At 42.2% G+C, this 21,420-nt stretch overlaps 1 protein-coding gene across 4 annotated transcripts in view; it reads left to right on the top strand.

Annotated features, from left to right (window-relative positions):
- Window positions 1-21,420, top strand: part of PCDH15 (protocadherin related 15) — a gene marked incomplete at its 3' end in the record, with an annotated part of 380,126 nt that overhangs the window by 322,290 nt on the left and 36,416 nt on the right. For all 4 annotated transcript variants that reach the window (XM_082002568.1, XM_082002565.1, XM_082002567.1 and 1 more), the window contains 2 exons: window positions 8,957-9,172; window positions 13,276-13,364. In XM_082002568.1, coding sequence (XP_081858694.1) covers window positions 8,957-9,172; window positions 13,276-13,364 — 305 coding nt within the window. The remainder of the gene's footprint in view (window positions 1-8,956; window positions 9,173-13,275; window positions 13,365-21,420) is intronic.

Here is a 21,420-nt window from a genome sequence, read left to right as displayed (position 1 = left end):
TATGACTGTTCTAAGGCTAGTGTCCTCTGAAAGCTGATAAGTACTAATGTCTCTAAGCAAAAAATAAAAGGAATATATTTATTCAAATGGAACCTTTTAACCAAGGCTTTAGTCCTTGCATCTTAAAGACCATGTTTATATAGCTAATAGCTCAGCAGGAAACGTGGAGCTGTGTTAAATATCATTTCTCTTGAAATGATAGCTGAGGCTGATTATCACGTCTCAAATCTACAGGCAATTTCATACAGCCGTCTTCTTAAGCCTACCCATTTCCCCCAAAGCCTGCAAAGATAAACAACGCACAGATGAGATCTTTCGAGTCCAGGTTGGTGGTTTGGTGCAAGACCAGAGGGTGGTCGGAAGCCATGGTGGTAGGACAGCTGCAGGACCTCTCGGTTGCTGGTATTTGGGTTTCCCTTTCACTCTGCAGCCCTTGTGCTGCACCCGTGGCGGTGGGACGGCTGGAACAGCAGGCTGGATAATCGCTTTAGTTACGGTTCTGGTGGTGCTCAAGAAAAGGTTCCAGGTGTCGGGCAGTCCTCATGGGGACTGGCGTTGTATGTTCTCTTCCCTTTTCTGCAATTCTCCTTTTTTCCCCAGAATTTTCAACGTATATAAGAGCCCATTTCCATGATTAAGGGCCTTTTCGTGCTTTTTCTTATGAATATGTTAATTAAAAACAGATGTAATACAACTACTAATTTATTAATTTTGCGGTTTGAGATTTGCTTTGCATTTCATTATATTAGACTTAGTTATTTTGCTTTGCCACTGGTATTTTCATATAACTCCTGCTTTTCCCCTCGGAATTAGAACCAGACTTTCTTTAGCCACATACACAGTATTTTGAATCTGCTGTATAAAAGCAAAACCAAAATCAACACAATCCTTAGGGAAATTACTAGCGGGAATTGACTTTTCACTATAATGGTGTGTTATTAGCCCTTTCTTTTTGAACATTTTCTGTTACAGCATTAATCACTCTAGTTTTATTTGTTAAAGTGCATTTAAATGAGGAAATACCAGAGATGCTAATTCTAGTAAAGAAAGCGAGAGGCTTTTTTCTGAATTACTCCTAAGTTTATAAAGGGGGGGTTTCTAACTGAAAATGTTTGCAGAAAAGGAAGCTTCCCAAAATCAATGCCAGTGAATCAAAGTCTCTGGAAGTGGCTGACCTGTATTTGATAGAAGTGGCTCTAATATGAAGCCAGCGCAGGGGTTTGACGATGCTAATAGGAGCCAGTGGAGTCTGAAATGCAGTTACAACCTGAAGGAAACTTGATTCTTACAATATGGTTGATCACATTTTCACTTCAGACCTTGTCTGTGTTTTGTGCTCCTTCCTGATAGGCTTCATAATGGAACCTCATCCTTTGTTACTGTTGGAATATCTTAATATACAGAGCAGCAAAATAAAGCCATTTTCTGCTGCAGGTCTTTACCCTAATGACACACAGGGCAACAGGGATTACTCTTTACTTAGCCATAATCCTTGAAAGCAGTCTCTCTTTAGCAGTTGCATGCTGAACTAAAGCGACTGGTAGAATAAAGGTTTAAAATTCCTGGGTATGATTATGTGTTACATATAGAGACAATACTGGGGTTACTTTTTTGCCCAGATGCATTTATCCATGTTAAATCTCCAGTTATTTTCTATTCACGCCTAAACTGCTAGGTTTCTCTTGGTATTTCCTTCTTCCTTGGGGTGACAGGTAGATCTTCACAGTGGCAAGTTCTGTAAGAGTGAGATTCAACCCTCGGCACCTTGAGGCAGCTTTCTGCTGTGAAACACAAAGTTTCCCCTTCCCTAATTTTGCTTTTGCATGTACACAGGAGAGCGTCTTCCTTGTAAAAATGAACTGCTTTGCCATTCACAACCTTTTATTAGTTAAAATGTGATTGATGAATCACAGAGAGTAATCCAGAGGGAGAAAACATACTTGGCAGAAGTAAAAATCTACTTTGAAGCCTATCTGCAGTGACAGCAGCACACCCTCAAACATGCACATCTGCTGTAACATCTGGCCTCTGACAGGAAGCTGCTTGCCTTGCTACGAATGATACTACAGTGACTCCAACCACACAGATAATGTCTTTCAAAGAACGTAACTCTAGAATCATACGCTGGCTTGCTAAGTTTTTTACTTTTCACTATTAAAAACAGTACTGTTGTTTTCCTTTGGCAGCGTTCAGGAAAACTACTACCCTTTGTGATTTTTTTCAAATGTAGTATTAGTTTATGCCAATTACTATGTTGTTTCTGTGAGTCCTGCACAAGCCTTCCAAAGTACCTCCTGCAGGCATACCTCCTGCGTTCCCCTGGAGCATTCGCAGTGCCGGATCATGCCCATCCCGTGGAGGATCAGCAGCGTGGTCTGCATTCCCTCGCAGCCCATACATGTAAACTGCTGTATCGAGCGCTAACCACTATTGGCATAGCAGGAAAATGCTAGAAAAACAACGTTCCTAATTTTTTTTCAAAATACAAGTTTGGAAACACCTCTTATTCAACATTTTTTCCCATGAGACAGCCTATCAAAATTGATCCGTGTTTCCAGAGCTCAGGTTTTTTGACACCATTGGAGGAAAAATTGAACAGTTCTCATTCACTTTTTTTTCTTACTACCTGTATTTCTTAGAAGTTTCCATGGAGCTGGGGTTTACTCGGTGTGGGTGGGCAATGATCAGCAATATGCCTAGCAGAGTCCCTTCTTTTCCCCTTCGTTGTCGTACCTAACAAACGAAGCATTTAAAACCTGTGTTAATTAATCTTTGGCTCCATGCAGCCCTTATGAAAGGTGATTATTTGACATTTCTCAAATCTGCACATTTCCGCAGGGAATATCGCAGTGTGAGGCGCAACTACGTGGCTGCACAGCCACAGCGTTGCGGCGGGGCACTTATGCCCTCACCCGGAGAGACTTGTAAAAGCAATGCCATGTGGCGATAACACTGGTACTGTCACCAAACTTGCCGGTGGGCTCACATGTTTGGTGGCTTGTTTGGGATGAACATCGAAATCTTCATTAACCGTAGCCCCTGAAGCTATTGCATAATCATCAGACGATTACAGTTTTTATCATTCTCGGCGTGAGCTAAATTCAAACTAGTTAAATGCAATTGTTGATTTTAAATGTTTTCCAGTCTCCCTAGCAGGGTCACCCTTAATCATGAGCCTGAGGTTGCTACCAGGGCATGTAAAATAAATGGGACTGGGCTGTTGGGTTTTTTTCTTCTTCCTAGCTTAGTACCACTAAGCAGATGGCAGGTTCAACTGTTTCCAATCAGTTGCTGGCACATAAAATAGCTTTGAGAACAAGACCATTTTTGCCGGTAGGAATTTACAGATTGTTGAATATTTTCAGTTCTGAAGCCACATCTGCCATTCTACTGTTTTAGAGGCAGTTTTACTTTGTGATTTACCGACACTTAAGCCAGGAAGTTTGTTGTAGCTATTGCAGTTTTCCTCTTTTTTTTTTTTTCTCTACCCCTCCCGCCATATTTCTTCACTACTGTGCTCTTTTACGCCGTTACCCACCTCTAGCACTTTTGAACTCAAGCTCATCAGCTTCCTGTTGCCACAGAACTGCCTCAGAGTTCTGCAGCTTTGCCTCTCCTGGCGTCTGCTCCTCAAAGTTACCGTCCTGTACAGACCTCTTTCCACCAAATTGTTAGCTGTGGGATAGTTGGATGGCCTCCAGGGACAACTGCTGGGTGAAGCGCTCAAATGCGACCCACGTCTTGTGTTAGTTACACCAGAAAAAATGCGTACGCTAGGACAAACCGTAACTGGCTACAGAGGCACCACTCAAGGGATCTCTGTCACTCCTAGTTTTCAGCTCATATATTTTCATCTCTTGCCTTCCAGACATGCAGCCTGACTCAGCTCTAGTAAGTCCTATATATTTCCATAGTGGAGATAACTCTCTATTCCCTCTCAGTCCTCCTAAAGCTGAAAACCAAAGTACCCTGCTGCTCCCTTTCTGTTTTAAGGCAACCGATGTGTTAAAAGCACTTTTTGTCGGCAGCAAAGCAGCTGTACCCTTGATCCCGTTGCTGCTGCCGCAGTGCTGGGCTGAATTAGACATCGCTTATCGGAGAGCGAACCCGGCGCCGACAGCATCCGTCTCTGCTGCCTCTGCAGTGCCAGGAATTTTAACGTTTCCAATGACTTGCTGCGAGTCGTGCTGGCAGTCCGTGTACAGGAGATGTAGTCACCAAGAACGCGTGGCGTACTGGTCTTTTTGCTCCAAGAGAGATAGCGGCCAATAAAGTTATAAAAAGTAACTGGGAATGACTTTGTGGTAAATATCCTCAATGTTAGGGCCTCGAGCAGCATGTTTCAGCTGATACCTGGCTGGTGTAATGTGCTTTTGTGGTGGGGTTAGGGAGCACCCCAGCAGCTGCACCTCTTCCACCGGGCGAGAGGATGGGTGAGGGCTGGAGGCAGCGCCCGGTGATGCCAACGAAACTCCATTCGTGTGGGCGCGCTTACGCTCAGCTGCAGGGGGGTGAATTTGGCCTGGCAATGCCTAAATCCTACATATTCATCAGTACTCAATCATAGCAAAATTTAGGAGACATCTGTATTTCTTGCACATGACAAAAGGAAGATATACTGCTGTAATATTAAGATTAAGTATAGCTCTTTCTCTTCTTTGACAGTCATAACGCAACTCTTGAGATGTCATATATCTCTCCCTAATGAAGTGTCAAAAATATTTACCTTCAGGACAAATTACAAAAAATAGCAAACATCCTTACTCTGTATTAAAGAAGTTGCTACATTAATGTCAGCAGCTCACAAGCTCTCTCTGGCGGTCCTGCAAAGCTGAACGTTGCACTGTGTCGTTAGGTTTGATCAAAGCATAAATAGTGGTGAAAAGGGGGGAAATAGAGACGACAAAGGTAAAATACTTGAATTGAAATCTGATGATTTTTCCGAGTTCCTCAGGCTGTTTTGCACCTGGCTTTGCTCATCCGCGTGTAGATGGTTTCTGGGATGGAAATAGCCTGAACTGTAATGATATCGAGGCCACTGATTTCTCTGGAGTGCCACCGAGTTCTCAAAAGTTCTGAAAATTAACTAGCTTTGGGCATCTGAATGGCAGGATTTTAGAGGCTGCATGCTTAAAATTTCAAAATGCCTCTTCCACTGGAGTTTCTTGCATTAAACTCAACGTCAAGACTTATTGTACCGTTACGTCTAAGCAACTACACTAGGGCGACGATTGTTCAGAAAGGCTGACTCTGTTTAATGTCTGTGCCTGCAATATTGATACCCAAATTTGGATCCAAATTTTGTTTGTCCTTAGTTGCACACAGATACAAGTGTGAAATACTGAAGGTGAGATTGATGTCTGTTGTTACTGAAATAAACTTACTATTAAAAGTCGTATCTTTCTATTGAAATAAAATTTCTTAATATTAAAAAAATGATAGGCTTATGGCCCAGCTGAACAAGTCTAATGAATCCATTTTAACAAAGAAATTGGCTTTTTATCGAACGGCTGCAGTGCTCGTCTCGCAGGGCACCTCCAGGGAACCTTTGGCAGTTAGCCGGGCAGTCGCTGTAAATCCTCGCTACGGTGAAGACCCCAAAGGAGCCAGATCAGATAGTGCTCTGCTACCTGTGCCTACGTGCCTTGTGCCAAAACACATGCTGTGTTGGGGTTACGGGGCGTGGGGTTTTTCCCCCAGCTCCATTTACCAACGTGCAAAGCTGAGTCTGGATAAGCCAGTGGCTTTTGCCGACATAGATCTCTTGTATGTTGTTCATGGCTTTAAACTGGGCTATGTTGTACAGCCTGCACTTGCCTGCTCTTAGATGCACGTACACAGTGATTTGTGAGGTATGAGGCAAAGCAGCGATTATTTTTAAAAGTTACCTGCTCTGCATCACCATGAAATCATTTCCGAAGAGGTTTCCTTTTAGTCTCTCGAGCAATGTGTAGGTGGTCTTCTGGATGGGTGGCACCAGATGTTATCCCCTGCTACTACAGGCAGAGGCTTCCTGATCTCTTTTTTGAGTACATGGAGGATGTAAAGCTCTCCTAGAACACATAGGCAAAATTCATCTGAAAAGCACCGAGAGAAGCTACTTTGAATGCTGCTCTAACCTACAGTTTGCATATTTTCAAGGATGTTTTATTTCTGTTATCATGCCAGCTTTAAATGTTTCTTTAGTGAGAGTAATTTCAGTAGTAATAGTAATCAGGTGGAATCGTTTAGTTGTAATTTTAAGATTTCCTTTGCATTTGGTTAAGAACAGGTACTTGAAGTGAAATACTTGATTTTCAGATGTGCCCAGGCAGGGGCTGAGGGGTCTCTGAGGTGAGGCTGGTGCTGTCCTGGGTGGGCCGGGCACAAGTGGTTCCAACAGCCCCATGGCCAGGCGCAGCTGAGGCGATGTTTTAATTTTTGTCTTTGTTTCTTATCATCCAAATCTGTTTCATATGGCAGTAAATGAAATCAATTTTCCTCAAGTTTTTTTCCTCAAAAACAAAAAAATCACTTGTTTTGCCTGTGACAGCGATTGATAAGTAAGCTCCCTGTCTCACCTCAAGCTGTGAGCTTTTTTGTCTTATTTTCTCCCCTGCCGTGTTGAGGAGGGGGGTGAGAGCAGCTGGGTGGGCCTCGGGCGGCTGGCCAAGATCAACCCACCACAACGCACTAATTTGAGAATACCTCAGATGAAACCGCGGTGGGAGTAAGAGTCCGGTAAGGTCACTGAAGTCGCTGCGGTTGCTGGAGCAATGAATGTAACCTGTTCCGTAATTCAGGCATTTATGCACTTCTTAAAAGGGCTGACTTGAGCGCGGTGCTGAGCACTGACATTTGTCTCTCAAATAGCGATGACTGCTGGCACTTGCGTATCAACCTGATTTTTAGGTACAGCCGCTTCCCTGTGCCGTGTAGCATGCCTTCAGATTTATTTGTTCCTTCAGCAATTTACTTGTCAAAAGGAAAGTCAAAAATGAGCCTAGTCCTGAAAATCCACCTGTCAAGCTCCTGTCTGCTGGCTCCGTGATGTTTTGGGGCTGTAGTTACCCACGCCAGTTGGGTAGCAGGAGTGCTCTGGAAAAGCTCACCGATAGCTTTACCTTTACTGATGGATGGAAAGGGGTGAATTCCAGAAAGCTTTTAACGTGCCCCATCTTTCCTAAAAATGCTAATAAAGGGGTTTGAGATCACCCAAGAGGCAGTAATCTTGATTTTAAAAGCCTTACAAAAAGCTACAGAACTAGAGAACAAAAGCACTTTAACACATTTTCTATTTACGCTTTTCGCAGCCAAGCCAGATAAAGCTTTGTCAATTTAGAGGAAAACAAAACATTTACAAAGGACCATTTTAAACAATTCCATCTCCATGATGAGTGTCAGCCAGGGTCATTGAGGGAGCTCATCTTTTGGGCACATTGGTGTGCTATGTGAAACTCATTTGCTACCTCTAGCTAACCCGGCCCAGATATTATTTCTTAAGCGCTGTATAGTTCTATCTGTTCCATCTGGTCTTATAGCAGCCGGAGTAGCATGGAAGGAATGTCCAGTTTTGAGTACCTGGATCATTTGTCTGGCACGGGTATCTCTTGATGGTGCCCAGTGCAATCCCTGTGCTGCGTGGACTCGCTTGCTGTGTCTCCTCACTGGTATTCCCTGAAAATTATCAGGAAATGAAGACAAAACAGGAGTTAGTAAAAGTTTCCACCTTACAGAACTCGTTCACTGCTGGTGAGGAAACAATTAATGATGATTAACAGCCGTCTATTGAAGGCTTAACGACCTTGCACTGATAATGCTTTTTTAGATGGCAGTGGCATATCATGCTAAACAAGCCTTCACACTGCCATTAAACCGTGACCAGAGTGTGGTTACCCTTACTGGTTTTAAGTCATAGCAAAGTATGGATTTTACACAGACCTGCACCTTTTTGAAGTTAAGGGTGTTTTTTCTCCAACATGAGGTGAAGCCACAGGCTTAAGAAGTTGTGCCAATATTTCGATAAAAGCCTGCTAATAGATGCCGAAGTGTCCCAGATGCTGAGGCAGTGCCCAAGCCTAATGAGTGGGCAAACGTACAGGTGGTAATTAGCTACCATCTTGCTGACCCCTTCCTAGACGCAGCACGTGAAAGCATTCTAAAGGTCCTCAGAAACACTCCCGCCTGACTGCGGGCACTGCCTTTTGAACAGGAGCATGGTTTGTACGAAGGAGTAGGTCTGGAGAGGCCGGAACGGGGCCATGCGGGGTTGTCGGGCACAGGGAGGTGAAATAACAGCTCCCGGGGCTGCCTGACGGACAGCAGGGCTGCGTCCTGCTTCTGCGGCAGTTCAGCAGTGGGAGCACGCCAGGGCAGCCATGTGTCCTACCCGGCCTCTGGACATCAGGTCCGTTGTGCAGCATTGCAGGAATGCCACTCAGTCCTTTTTTTTTTTTTTTTTTTTCCCATTTTTTCATTAATAATTACTCCAAAAATAGGCGTGCTCAATCAATGAGGGTGCAGAATGTCGCTAAGAAGGAGGAGGACATTCTTGTTGTGTAAGTTTGTGAATGCGTTGCTGGAGTTTTTTTTCTTTGGTATTTAATATTTGTCAACAAGAATTTAGCAGTGGAGGTTTCTCAGAATTAAGCTGTTCTTACCTGTTCAGTTTGTTGCAGACTTGTAAAGTCCATTTGTATTTTTCTTCTCTTTTTTTCTTTTTCCCTTTTTTTTTCTGGAGCAGTAGTGCCAACACAGGAGAAAGAAATTGCTGGAAAAGCAAAACTGTATGCAGCAAAGTTAAATGAACCATTTAAAGTAATAGCAATATCTGCTCTCCGGGATCTAATGTTTTAAATGTCAGAGCGGAAGAATGGGCTGGACCAATATGCAACTTTATTTATAAAGGACAAGGTTAATGATTCTTTGCATGCATATTTACTTTATTTGCCTTTGCTTGTTTTCTTTTTCCTATTAGGCTGATGATAAAGACACTGGGAATTACAGTGCCATGCAGTACAGACTCATCATTCCACCAATCAAGGATGGTAAAGAAGGTTTTGTGATTGAAGCTTACACAGGGCTAATAAAAACTGCTATGCTGTTCAAAAACATGAGAAGATCCTATTTCAAGTTTCAGGTCATTGCAACTGACAATTATGGAAAAGGACTGAGCAGCAAAGCAGAAGTACTTGTAAGTATGAGCCAGGCATTATCTTTATGGAATAACTCCTGAGGAAATTCACACACTACGTAAAGTTTAATTCCAGGCAGACCTATAGGAAGGCCATAAACTATGTGTACTTAATCTTTTTAAGTCACTGAAATAAAGCTGCCTTTTTTTGTTTTTTTTTTTTTATTTAACCAAAACCATTTATGAACATCTGAAACGTGTTCATGTTTCATGGCAGAGATACTGATCTCAGTTGCCACTCTAGACATGATGGTCAGTATTTTACTTATTCAATGAGCCGTTGTTAATGGTTCAATTTAGATTCTAATCGTTTTCATTAAACGTGGACCTAACTTATGTTCTGGGTCTTCTGGGCTCAGGTGGCAGCAAAAAAAGTGCTGGTTTTGTGCATTACAAGTATAAAGCAGGTCACATCTGCGTGGTCGGACACAAGCATTTACAGGTCGTCTCCACCTATTCGCTAAGCCAGGAAGGTGCAGCTCCCGTACCAAAGCGGTGAAGCGGGGTTAGCATGGCGTTAAACCCCCATTAATACTGAAAGGTTGCTAACTCGGGCTGTACTCTGTATTAACGTGAGTGCGTAGCTTCTGGGTCGGGGTTAGATCTGGTGTGTCTGGCTTGCAGTGCAGGCAAATAGCTGAGCAAACAGTCTCTGGAAGCTAGAAGTCAGTTGACTTACTGGGGAGAGCCAAGGCTGCCATGGCTTAGTTGCTCGTGTCTGTAAGGGAGACGCGAGGAATAGTTTTGGGCTGAGACACTAAGTTTTCGGGGAAGCAACGTGTCAAAAATGGCACCAGCTTTAGGCCTTGAACTCATGTTTTTGTGCTGAGTAAAGGACGCTGACTTAGTCCAGTCACAGAAACCATCAAAGCTAAATTTCTTTAAAGCCCATATAACTTGATGGATTGGATTAATATTAGCATAATGTCGTGGGGATGAAGTGCATTATCTAGTTCATGGGAACACTGTCAAATGATACAGATGATAGCCATAATACTTGGTATATTGAGTTATGCAGGAATTCGGCAAATAAACATAATGTATGATGTCCTCACGCTTGACCTCCCAAACTGATAGGGCATTCTCATGCAATTTATGCTGTAATAGTATATTAAAATATAGCCAGAAGGTATCGACATTAAAATTAGAAAGTGAAGTATGTCTCATTAATTTATAGAGGCATCTTTAGGTTGTCTGAGTGAGCGATGAGCATTCTGGTACAGTGTTTTTGAGCAAGGCGTGAAAGCTTAGGGCGGCTGTAGATACAATTACAGACTGACGCCATCCCACCATGAAGGTTTGGGTTTGCACTGAGCATGATCCGTACGTGAAGATCCTTTCTAACTAGACTAAGCTGTTCCTGGGCTTCATGATTTGAACAGAATTGATCCTGCTCTCACTGCGGCGTCAGGTGCTCAGATTGGGAGGTGTTAATTCCTTCCAGTACAAGCTCAAGATGTGCACAGAGACAAGGGAAATGAATTTAATTACTGGCGTGCAAAAGAGCGTGGTGTGGGGGAAGATGTAGGGGACAGTCCATGTGACATCTGTGGATCTGCAGTTTGGTTCCATCTGAGGGAATTTCCCTTTTTAGCCTCTCTGAGGCAAAAGAAAGAAATAAGAAATTACATTTTAAAATATGTTCGCTGCAAGTAAGCACTTAAAAGGTACTAAGTAAGTGTGGATAGTGAATATTCACTATGATACCATCAAATGTTTGTTGGGGCTTGGGGGGTCCCAAGGCCCCTTCCTCATTCAGCTCCCAGCATAAGCTACTCCCAGGAATCCATTGATGCCGTATAATGATCGAGACCGAGTGTGGGCTCTGCCTTGCTTGATTTAAAAATTGGAATGTGCCTCGTGAATGAAGCATGGGATCAAGGGGATATCGCTCACGGGCTAGTGGTTATCAACAATTATATGTTTTCCCTGCCTCTGCTGAAAACTTCCAGTTTGTTGTGCTGCTTATTTAACTCAACCTGGAACTTTCCTAGTTCTCTGCAACGTATTCTTCAGATACTTACGGACATGAGACTTCTGAACATGCTGACTTCCCGCCCTGTAATTTAGGCTGGTGCCTGCTATTTAGCATCATAGGACCTGGCTGTATTTCTGCTCAGTAGACTGGAAGTAGCAAAAGCTTTCTAGGGAACGGTGGGTCAGATGATCCCTGGTGACTGTACCCCAAAAAGCTTCTAGAGAGCGGTGACAGTGGTGCCTCAGGAAGTGCCTTTGCTTTCCCACACCTTCCACCTCTGCTCCCAGCATGCTTCCGTCTCTCCTCGAGTGGAAGGGAACAGTTTCTCCCCACAGCTTTTCTTACGATGTAGTTAAATTGGACTTAGTTCCTCAACTTAATGCTATTTTTAATAATTGAAAACTGAAAGCCTTTACAAAGCCTTGCATAGCAAGCAAGTTAATGTTACTGTGGAAACCTTAACTGTTTCTTGATTTTTGCTCAACACCCTTGTTTTATTATAGCTGGTCATGAATGTGTGTTTGTTTATACTTTTGTATATGAACAGTAGTCGTAACTGTGATTCCTTGAATATCAAAAGAACTATTCCTTTTTTTAAGTGTTGCATTTATGCAATACTCGGTACGTAGGTGCACAGTGGTTGCTTCAATTGGCTGGTGTAGTTAATTCTATTAAACTGTTCATTGCCTTAAGAGTTCCCTTCAATGATCTTAGTCTAAAATTTATTGTGAGTTCATAATAATTCTGTTTTTCTTACACAGAAGTCTGTACGTGCTGATCAGTGCAGCTGATGACATTTCAAGAACATTTAAATATTTAAAGTTGAATTAAGCTTCAAAGGTGGTGAATCAGCGTTTGATGTGAAAGTATATTATGGCTTGTCTGCTGAAGTGCTTACAGGGCTCAGACTTCTCTTTTGAAAATCAGGGGTTGGTTTTTTTTCTTTTAGAACTGAATCAGCTAACTTTGATTTTTAAATTTCCTGGGTTTAACGTTGTCCTACTTTTCCAAATTTACCTCCAGAACCCTCTATAGGGAGTATAGGTCTGGAGTAGAACATTTGCTGTCATGCCTATATGGACAAGAGTCACGTTTTAAGAAATGTTTTATTTTCTCCACCAGCATGGGAAGTAACTGTTCCTTTCACAACCTATAGGGGAGGTTGGGTGTGCGGGTCAAGAGAACTATCACAAAATGCAGAAATATTTAAAAGGGAGGAAAAAGCGTGCAATCATTTTACTGGAAGGCAGCCTTTTCTTGAGATAAAAATAGCTCGAAGAGACTAGATCAGGAGATGCGAAACAGAGTTTGCCAGTTCTGCTGAATCTGATGCATGCGTGTAGTCCCTTCTGCACACTGACCACCCAACCTGTGGCTGAGAAACAGAAGAGTTGTGTTGCTGTGGTAGTAGAAAATGCTAATGTGAGAGATTTGTTCTGAGGTCAGGTGGTTCTTTTCTGGAATCCTGGGGTTTGTTTTTTGTAGGTTTTTTTTTTTCTAAACAAAGCACACAAGTATTGAGTGTATTAATGAGGCATTTTTCATGTCCTGTCCTTTTAAGTAAAAGTGCAATTGTCAAATGCATACGGTTATGCACCAGTTATGCCATATAGAAGGAGAAGCCAAAAAACATTGGAAATTAAAATAACTTTAACACTGATGACTTCAAAATAGATGAACGATTTCCTTTGTGATTTTCAAACAAAGTGTCATTGATTTAGTTGAATTAATCTGGTATTTGCATTTACTTTGGTGCAAACTGCATATTTCCAAGGTTGGATTTTCTGCTCTTAAGTGATTTTGAATATGGCACGTGGGAGATCCATGAATCTGTAAGTAAAGTCTAAACTACGAAGAACAGGTTTCGTAGTCCCTCCCTTAAAAATGTGTAATGGTGATGCAGTCCTGCAATTACGGTTCTAGTTAAATCTTTGCCTGCTGTTTATTGGTTTTGGCTGCCGAGCAAAGCAAGATTTCCCAGCTCTCTTACTTGGAATTAAAAAGAAGATAAATCCATACATCAGGGCATGGCTATGAAGGCAGGGAAGTAATTATCCCGTTCTTTTTGTATAGGGAGGATGTGACGCATGGGACTGCCAACTGAATGTCACTCTCTTGTTTCCAGGTGTCTGTGGTCAATCAGTTGGATATGCAAGTCATCGTCTCTAATGTTCCTCCCACCCTTGTGGAACAAAACAAAGATCAACTCATAAGGTAATAAATTTATTTACTCTACAAATATCAGTTAATTCACTGGTTTTGTGTTTAGATTCAGCTAAAGGGAGTGCTCCCTTTATGCCATTATCTACTTTTTTGTCAAAAGACTTGAAAATGAGCAAGCGGGTGTTTTGACGGGGAGCGCAACTGCCTGAGTGACAGCCCCCCAAATCCACATTTTGCCCTTCCTCTGGAGAAGGCAGAGGTACAGCACTTCTTTGCTTGCGCATTTGCCCACTTTGCAGGCTCAAGCTAGGTTCAGAGCTGCCCCTGATACAGACCATAGCGGAGCCTCCAAACACTGAGCGCAGAACCTGCATCTGTCAAAATCCGGGGTCTAAAACGAATAAAGTGCCTCTCCAAAAGGTTGAGGCAGTGTGTCTCAGTGAGCTGTATTGCTTCACTATGATTTTATTTGGGTGATGTAGCTGTAAGGGAAAGCAGAATTTAGAAAATTTATACTGGTACAATTAATACCACTAACATCACTACATAAAACTTTAATGGCAAAAAAATTGGTAACAGGGTGTCATTATTCAGGCCTCGCAGGTATAAAATGTTGTGATGAGGGGACGCGTAATTGGAAACATTAATGCTTTGCAATAAAAGTGAAGTATTTTATCATACTAGAAGCCAGTTAAAATCTTATTGATAAAATATGTTTTAATAGCGCTCATATACCACAACATCATCAGCTTCCAGGAGTCAGGTTTTCACTTTTAGCTTCTTTTTGTAAGACAAAGGCAATTTTCGATATTTTGTGTCATTGGGCATATAACCATGAATTAGACAATATGGGAATACTATAGGAAATAGTTTAAAAACAATCTTTGTACTCTTCTGTCACTTCAGTCAGCGATGAATGGCAGTTCTCAGATTTCAGCGGCTCTGTTCTGTCCTGACTGTTGTCATACCTTTACTTCTCCACGGCAGCCAAAATACATTAGGGTTGATGATATAATCACTCATTGAAACAGAAGTGTGTTGTCTTTAAATGGCTCATGTCTTCACTGGGCTAGGGAAAAATATCGACGGATTTGCTTTTGGAGATTTAGGACATGCTCCCCTTTTCTCTCTCCGTTTTGAGCCGCGCGTAAGTTAGCTCTGATAGATTCTAATGTCAGAAACGTTAATTAAAGTTGTTCAGGCAATAGTCGGTATTCGCAGGGACGCCATTTCCTAGGGCTAAGAATAATAGAGGAGTCTGCTTGCTTCACACTTAATATCTAGCTTTCCAAAAGTGTCAGGTGTTGGTGTTGGCTGGAGAGGCGAAGAAGAATATATCTTTTAGTGACAGTAATAGGAAAGTTTACTTCTGCGTTGCTAAGCCTTCAAGTTCACCTCAGCATGCTGGACTGTGCAAACTTTTCTTCACCCAGTAACATGTAGCCTTCTTCAGCTTCTGTTTTCTTCAGTGGAGAAGACGAACACGTGTTCTGTACCATGTGTTTCTATGTGACATGGTGTAGATCTCATCTTAAATTGGACTTAGGCTGTGTTTGAGATCCTCCTGGTTTTGGATTGTCCTGGAGCCAAAGGAGCCACCAGCAAAATACAGACGGGCTCTTGCAGAAAGGGGTTTGAAAACAGGGTGGAACAAGCCTGGCTTGAATGAAGAGTGCCAACCGCGTGCCACACGTGTTGTGGGACTGCGAGCGTGACTGCTGCGGCGCGTGGCATGGCAAGAACAGTAAGAGCAGATAGCGTCTCGCGCTTTCACCGTCCCTGCAAAAATCCCCTTCTGCAAACGCTGGAGCAGCTTGTTCCCAGCTCCCAGCAGGTCTCAGCAGCGTTCAGGGCCTCAGCAATAGATTGTACTGTAACCATACCCTCACTCCTCGGGAGCCCAGAGGAATAGCTGGCATATCCTGCCGCAGTCTTGGCAAACGGCCCAGAGCCATGTTCCTCGGTCTCCGTGCTCCAGAAAAACTCTTTTTTCTGACAGGTTGGAGTCTTTTAAAACTTGTTTTGCGCGGTTCTGGCCCTTGTGCATAGAAGCCTCTGACAGATGTGTAAATGTTTCACAGCGAATGAAGCTTTTGAATGAGCATAGAAATAAAAAAACATGGCCAGGTTTTGAATTCTCACAATGAGCTTGGGAAGACTTTTACCTTCACGAACACCCTGAGGCCAGCAAAGTGAGTATAGCGTAAGAATTTGACTTCTAAGGATAGGCTTTCAAGGACAACCTTTCCAAGGAGAGATTGCATTAGCTTGTTTTAAAATTGTCACATCCTTTATTGAATATATTTGCAGAGAGTAAAAGTCTCAGAAATAAATTTTACATATTTGTCCTTTTCTGATTCACCTAGAAATGTATTTATTTCATTGCCATCTTCAAATTTCTTGTGTTTTCTTCCTAAAGTTTTAAGGAATGCTATCTCCCTGTTTTTATAAAGGCTCTAGTAAGTCATGCAGGACATTAAAATAATAGGAATTTGTGAATTTTCATGCACTGTATGAAAGATATAACCACAGGCAAAGGGAAACCAAGTAATTTGGAGACCTTTTCAGGCTGAAGTATTTTTGCCCTAAGAGGTTTCTGAGCCACTTTGAATAATGCACTAATTTATAAAATTAGAACACTTTGTATAATTCATTAACAGATAGAAAGACTATATCATTAACTACATTAGTCACTGCAGACGTTATGCGGCTCTTTCTACTCTTTTTTTGGCACTGGAGTGATAGTAAATATTAATCTGTGAAAATACAACATTTAACCACCAATTGCAATACTCGGTGATGGGGAATGTCGAGGAAGTGGGTAGTTGGGCCATTTTTGAAATCACAGTGATTTTTCACAATAAAATAAATAGCGATTTAAACAACTCTGGAGAACAAGTTATGACAGATTCTCCCCAGCTGCCTGTAATTTTCACTAGAGAGTGGATATTAAGTATTAAGAAATATATAATTCAGTTCTTTCCCACTGAAAGGGCTTACTCAGCATAGCCCTGAGATGCCTGTTGGTTAATGGTCCCAATAAAAGAAGCATACCGCAGGAGAAAAGGCTTAAAATTTCGCTATCTACTTGGCTTAGGCGTTTGGGCTTTTTGAGGGATACAACGGGCATGTCTTCAGCTGACGTTTCTGCTAGTGTCGTGTTCCTTTGCAGTCGTTCAGTAAGCACCTCGGGTTTCGTCCAGCTGCTTTAATTTCATCCACAAGCTTTTCATATCCTCTGGACTGCATATCAACGTCAGATTTGCCATTTCTCTCACCCACTTTAATTATGTCTGTTCTGATAGGTCCATTTATGTCTGCTACAGAAGATGACAGAGAAAATGGAGTGAGGCCTAGGGAAAATTCAGTGTGTGTTCCTCTCCTTCAGAAAGCTTGGTGACGGCAGACAACAGTGTTCTTTAAATATGGCAGTGCTTGTGAGTGCTTACTTGTTGGGCAAGGAGCAGCATTTCAGCTAGCCAACGTCATGCTCAGAGCACCTAGTTCTTTGCTTCTCACGTGACTGCAGCTCACACCTCTAGCTAAAATCAGATACTCCACATTACCACGAGAGACCTGTGTTTCATCCCATGGATAATAGAAATGTCTTGTGAATTAAATTCCTTTGAACACGCTTCTATAGATGGCAAGTCATTTTCTCTGAAGCGGAATAATGGAGTGGCTCAAAATGAGCGCTTCGATGAAATACTCCATAGGCAGTCCTCTTGAAAAGGCAGTTTTAAACCCTACAAAATTGAGGTAATATGCTCAGGGAACTCTTTGTTTTCCTGAACAAAGCTAGCCAAAACCATTTGGGCATTATTTTCAATGTTAATATTAACCTTTTCTGCATTGTGTGTGCTTTCTGAGCCGATCAGGTGATTAAAGAAAACACATTTAGCTGCACTTGAACTGCTCTGCATTTGTTGAATTATGATATGAGGATTGTCTCCTCGCTTTCAAAAATCATATGAGGTGTCCCATGTTCTTCTTTCCTCCCTGTAGCGAAGAGCGAGCCTGGAAAGGACGGAGTTTCTTTTCCGTCCGTAGAAAGAAAATCTCTTAGTGGTGGTGTAGGAATCTTTCATGGGAAGAGCGGGTCTGATGGAATGACCTCATACTGCTACTAAATGTGCATAGATACAACACTAGGAAATTGCTTTATTATTTAATAATAAATTATGTAATAAGTATAAATTTTTAAACACTGAAATCTTGACTCCCCACATCAAGAATTTTCTGTAGTCTCCTGTATTTTCAGTGTGGTCTTGGTGGTGATTTCCTTTTTTAATATTTTGACTAGGTGTGCGTCGTGGGCTTTTGAGCCTGCCTTCTCTCTGCATTGCTCTAGCTTTTTTTGCTTTCCTGGGCTGAGGAATTTAGGTGCGTGCAGCCTCCCGGCCAGACCCTCCTCTGGAAGCGGAATCCAGGTGCAGATGTTCCTGGGTAGCAACTATATCTGTCTTGGGGATGTTCATGTGTATTGTGTGTATCTTAATAGAGATTATTTCCCTTCTTTTCAAGACAAAATTACTGGAAATAGCACTTGTGATAATTCCAGGGAACTTCTCTTCATATGTATTTTGGATTGTGTAGTCTGCAATCCTTTAATACCTTAAGGCTTATAAAAGAAAGGAGCAGTTCTATAATTAAAGAAATTCTGCACTCAAACCTCGAATGCAATGCAGAAGTGACCAGGCAGTTTTTTTAGCAGAAAATCCAAATGTTAAATCAAGTGCTGAACCTTGGAGATGTACCAAGCGAATGTCTCGGAATACAAACGTTCAGCCTGCTAACTTAATAGTTTGCATATATAAAGTTGACTGCCATCGTTTCTCAAAGGAGTGACTGCTCCGCTTTGCTGCATAGAGACTGTGGTCGGCTTAAAAGAAATGTCATCATATATACTATAGCAATATATATTGCTATAAATTATATATCATACATAACATGCACATTGTACATCATATGTATTTTTATATATAATCATAGTATAGGAGATAATATATTTTATATGCAGGAGCTGGAACTCAGAGTCCTCTTTTTAGAGAAATGTTTCAGAGCATGGATGATTTCCCTTCAGTTGTGTTTTGCCATTGACAGTATAGCAAATGGTGTTTTCTAATCTCGGGTGCAGAAGCCAGTCGGTGGCATTGAAAAGGGACAGCTGACATGAGTGCTTTACGTGGCACTTGTGTATATTGTTGTATTTTATTTCTTAGTTCCCGCTTTCGTTTTTGTTAGAATGTCGGTACGTTCGGTAGTTGAGAGGATGAGTGGGTGCCTCTGGAATGTGTATGGCTGTGTATAATGAAATCGGATGTTATGAGGCACGTCACTGGGTTTCCAGCGTTCCTGGTACCTTCAGTAAAGCCAGACACAACTCCCCCTCGGATGGGCTGCCTTAGAGGTGCTTGTTTGGAAATGCAGTGCCTCTGAAAGCACTCTTGACTGTATTAAAATATTCAACCTTAGTGCATCAGTACTTTTTTCCTCTCCTCAGTCCATGAATGAAAATGAAAATGAATGAAAATGAGCGTGTCTCTTCTGCTGGACGTAGCTGCAGTACGTAGATCACTCAAGACTCGTTAGTTCTCCCATAGCAGAAGTACCATTCCGTTGCTTGCTTTATGATTTTCTGCCATGTAATTACTGAATTAAGCTTAATTACAGGTGACTGGGGTGGTGGCACTGAACGTGCCATTAAGCACTCTCCACAGCTAGCCCTTACTTTCCTCCCCGTTGTTAAATGTTCGTTAGCCACAGGTACTGCTGTAGCTGCCTTGTTCTTTGCCTCGGTGCTCTCTGACACTGTTACATGGGTCCCTTTTGCCCCTGGCCCTTCAGTCCACTTCCCCTCTGCCTCTTTCCCTTTCACTTCTTAGCACTGCGTTGTTTCATTCTAAATTCAATTGCAAGATTAGCAAATAAATAAGAATGAGATTAGAGGGACATTTCCCACCAACTGGCCGCATCGTATTTCATATCCACCTTACATTTGGCTTTGCTTGGAGAATGCATGTCCTGTAGTTCTCGCTTTGCACAGTATTTAACAGAGCCCATTCCCTTTCTTAGCTGGTCTTAGCCTCCCTCTGCCGTAATCAGGATGATTAATAACATTAGACTACCTTTATTAAGTTAGGTAATAGACACCAAAGCTTTTTCAGCTCCAGCTTTTCCACTGGCTACTTCCACTGCCAGCTGGGAAGCACTGGTTCAGCGATCTCCTCCTCCCCCCTCCTCTCAATAATACCGAATGTTGTTCTGCTAATGTATTTTCTCTGAAGGACAATAATGCAGTGTGTGGCTTCTCAGATAAAGCCGTAAACTTCTGCTTTATTCTGAAATTGCTTACTATGGCAGTAAAAACCCTTTTGTGCTGAGATCTGAAGATAGTCTTCTGGGTCAAAGTCAAGATGTCTCTGTCCATTACTCTTTGGGTGAGTGTAGCGTAATGTTCCTTCTACGACGGGGAAAAATGATACTGAAATAAAAAGTTGGGAGTGCGTGTAGGTTTTCTGGAGGACAGGATTGGACATGATGAGCACAAAAAGAAGAAAAGAAACTTTAGCAATATGTAAGAAAGCAAATTTCCTTTATGGTGTGCAATCCCAATATGCTTTTATAGGATTAGGGTAAGTATGTATAACCACATTGTCTCTGGGTTGTTTTCTAAATAATTTAGATGCTATTATATGCAGAGTAAATGGGCTCCGTGGTGCTCCTTCTTGCTAGATACATGCCTTGTGTGTGACATAAAAGGAGAAATAACCTCTGTCAAAAGGCTATTTTATAAAGAAGGAATGGTCGTAGGCTTGAACTAGACTCCACTTCTGGCTTTTTTATTCTACATTACAGCACAAAGCAGGCAGACTTAGCTGACGAGGAAGAGTTTCTTGAGTTGTGCTGGCAGCTCCAAAGCAGCTCGGCGCCTCTCCAGAGGCCACAAAAATAGCATTAACCTTCCTTGTGCTGTACGTATGTTGTAATAAGGCATCTGGGAGCAGGCAGCTGCAGCCCAAATGCATCGCCCCCAAAGCTATCGCTAAGTGCACAGGAAGGGCCGGAATTGGTCCTTACCTATTTGTGAAAGTACAGTTGAAAATCCAGCAGTTCAGTTGTCAATTATTAACCTTGCAAAAACGCAACACAGCCAGAATTCGGCTGAAGTTGAGCAAAATTTGAGAGCATGTACTCGGGTTAAATGAAACATCTGAAAAGTCTGTATTGATGTGTACTGGCAGAGCTGGATGCCTTGTTGTGAAATTTGCTTACATTTTCAAATACCTAGAATGTAAATTCATTATTATTACTACGTTATTTTGGGGACCTAGGATTTTCAGTGGAGGGGCCAAAAGTTATGCAGGATATCTAGTCTTCAACACCTGTAGCTCCAAGTCTATGCTACCAGTTATTTCAGAGTCCTGAAAGAAAGTATGGATTTTTTTTTTTTTTTTTTTTTCTTAAAATATTTTTATGTGCTTCAGAAACACAGCAGGCTATCGAATTACTAGAGAATCAAAACATTTTTTTCCCCATAGAATTTCCTGCTAAGAAAATTGTGCAGTAATTAAATCCAGGTACTGGTGAGCATCTAAAATGTTCTGCAAATCGAGTTGTTTCTTTTGTTTGTGTGCTGGTTCAGAGGATATGCACGCAACGTAGCAGTTCGGCTTGAGGGTATAAAACTATTGGAACATTGTGGTGCTCTTTCAGGCCATGTCGTGCATCTCCGCCAGGGACAACAGAGGGTCATTAAACCTTGCTGCTGACTTACCAAGTCTTACGCGATGACCGCTAGTCTAGTTGAGTTGCCGTTGCTGCTGGGCTCCCATGCAGCTGCTTCCATAGCTCGTATTTTGAGGCGAGTTCTCTCACTCGTATGGACTTTCACATTAGTTTCCAAAGAAGCTTCCGAGTGGTCCTTTGCACCTTTCCCAGTAGCAGGATCTCTCCCATGCTGGGGCGTGCATCTGGCATGCCGGTTGCCTGCAGCTGTGGGGAAGAAGCAGCACGATGCTGCGATGCCAGGGCATGCCCCTTAATTTAGGCCTGTGCCCAGCAGGGTCTTCTCGGCCTGTAAGGGGGTGCAGCACCCTCAGCCCTG

Source organism: Phaethon aethereus (assembly GCF_964289735.1).
Source record: "Phaethon aethereus genome assembly, chromosome: 7".
Lineage (NCBI taxonomy): Eukaryota > Metazoa > Chordata > Aves > Phaethontiformes > Phaethontidae > Phaethon > Phaethon aethereus.
The sequence above is the reverse complement of the archived record's forward strand: the minus strand, read 5'-3'. Positions and strand labels throughout refer to the sequence as shown.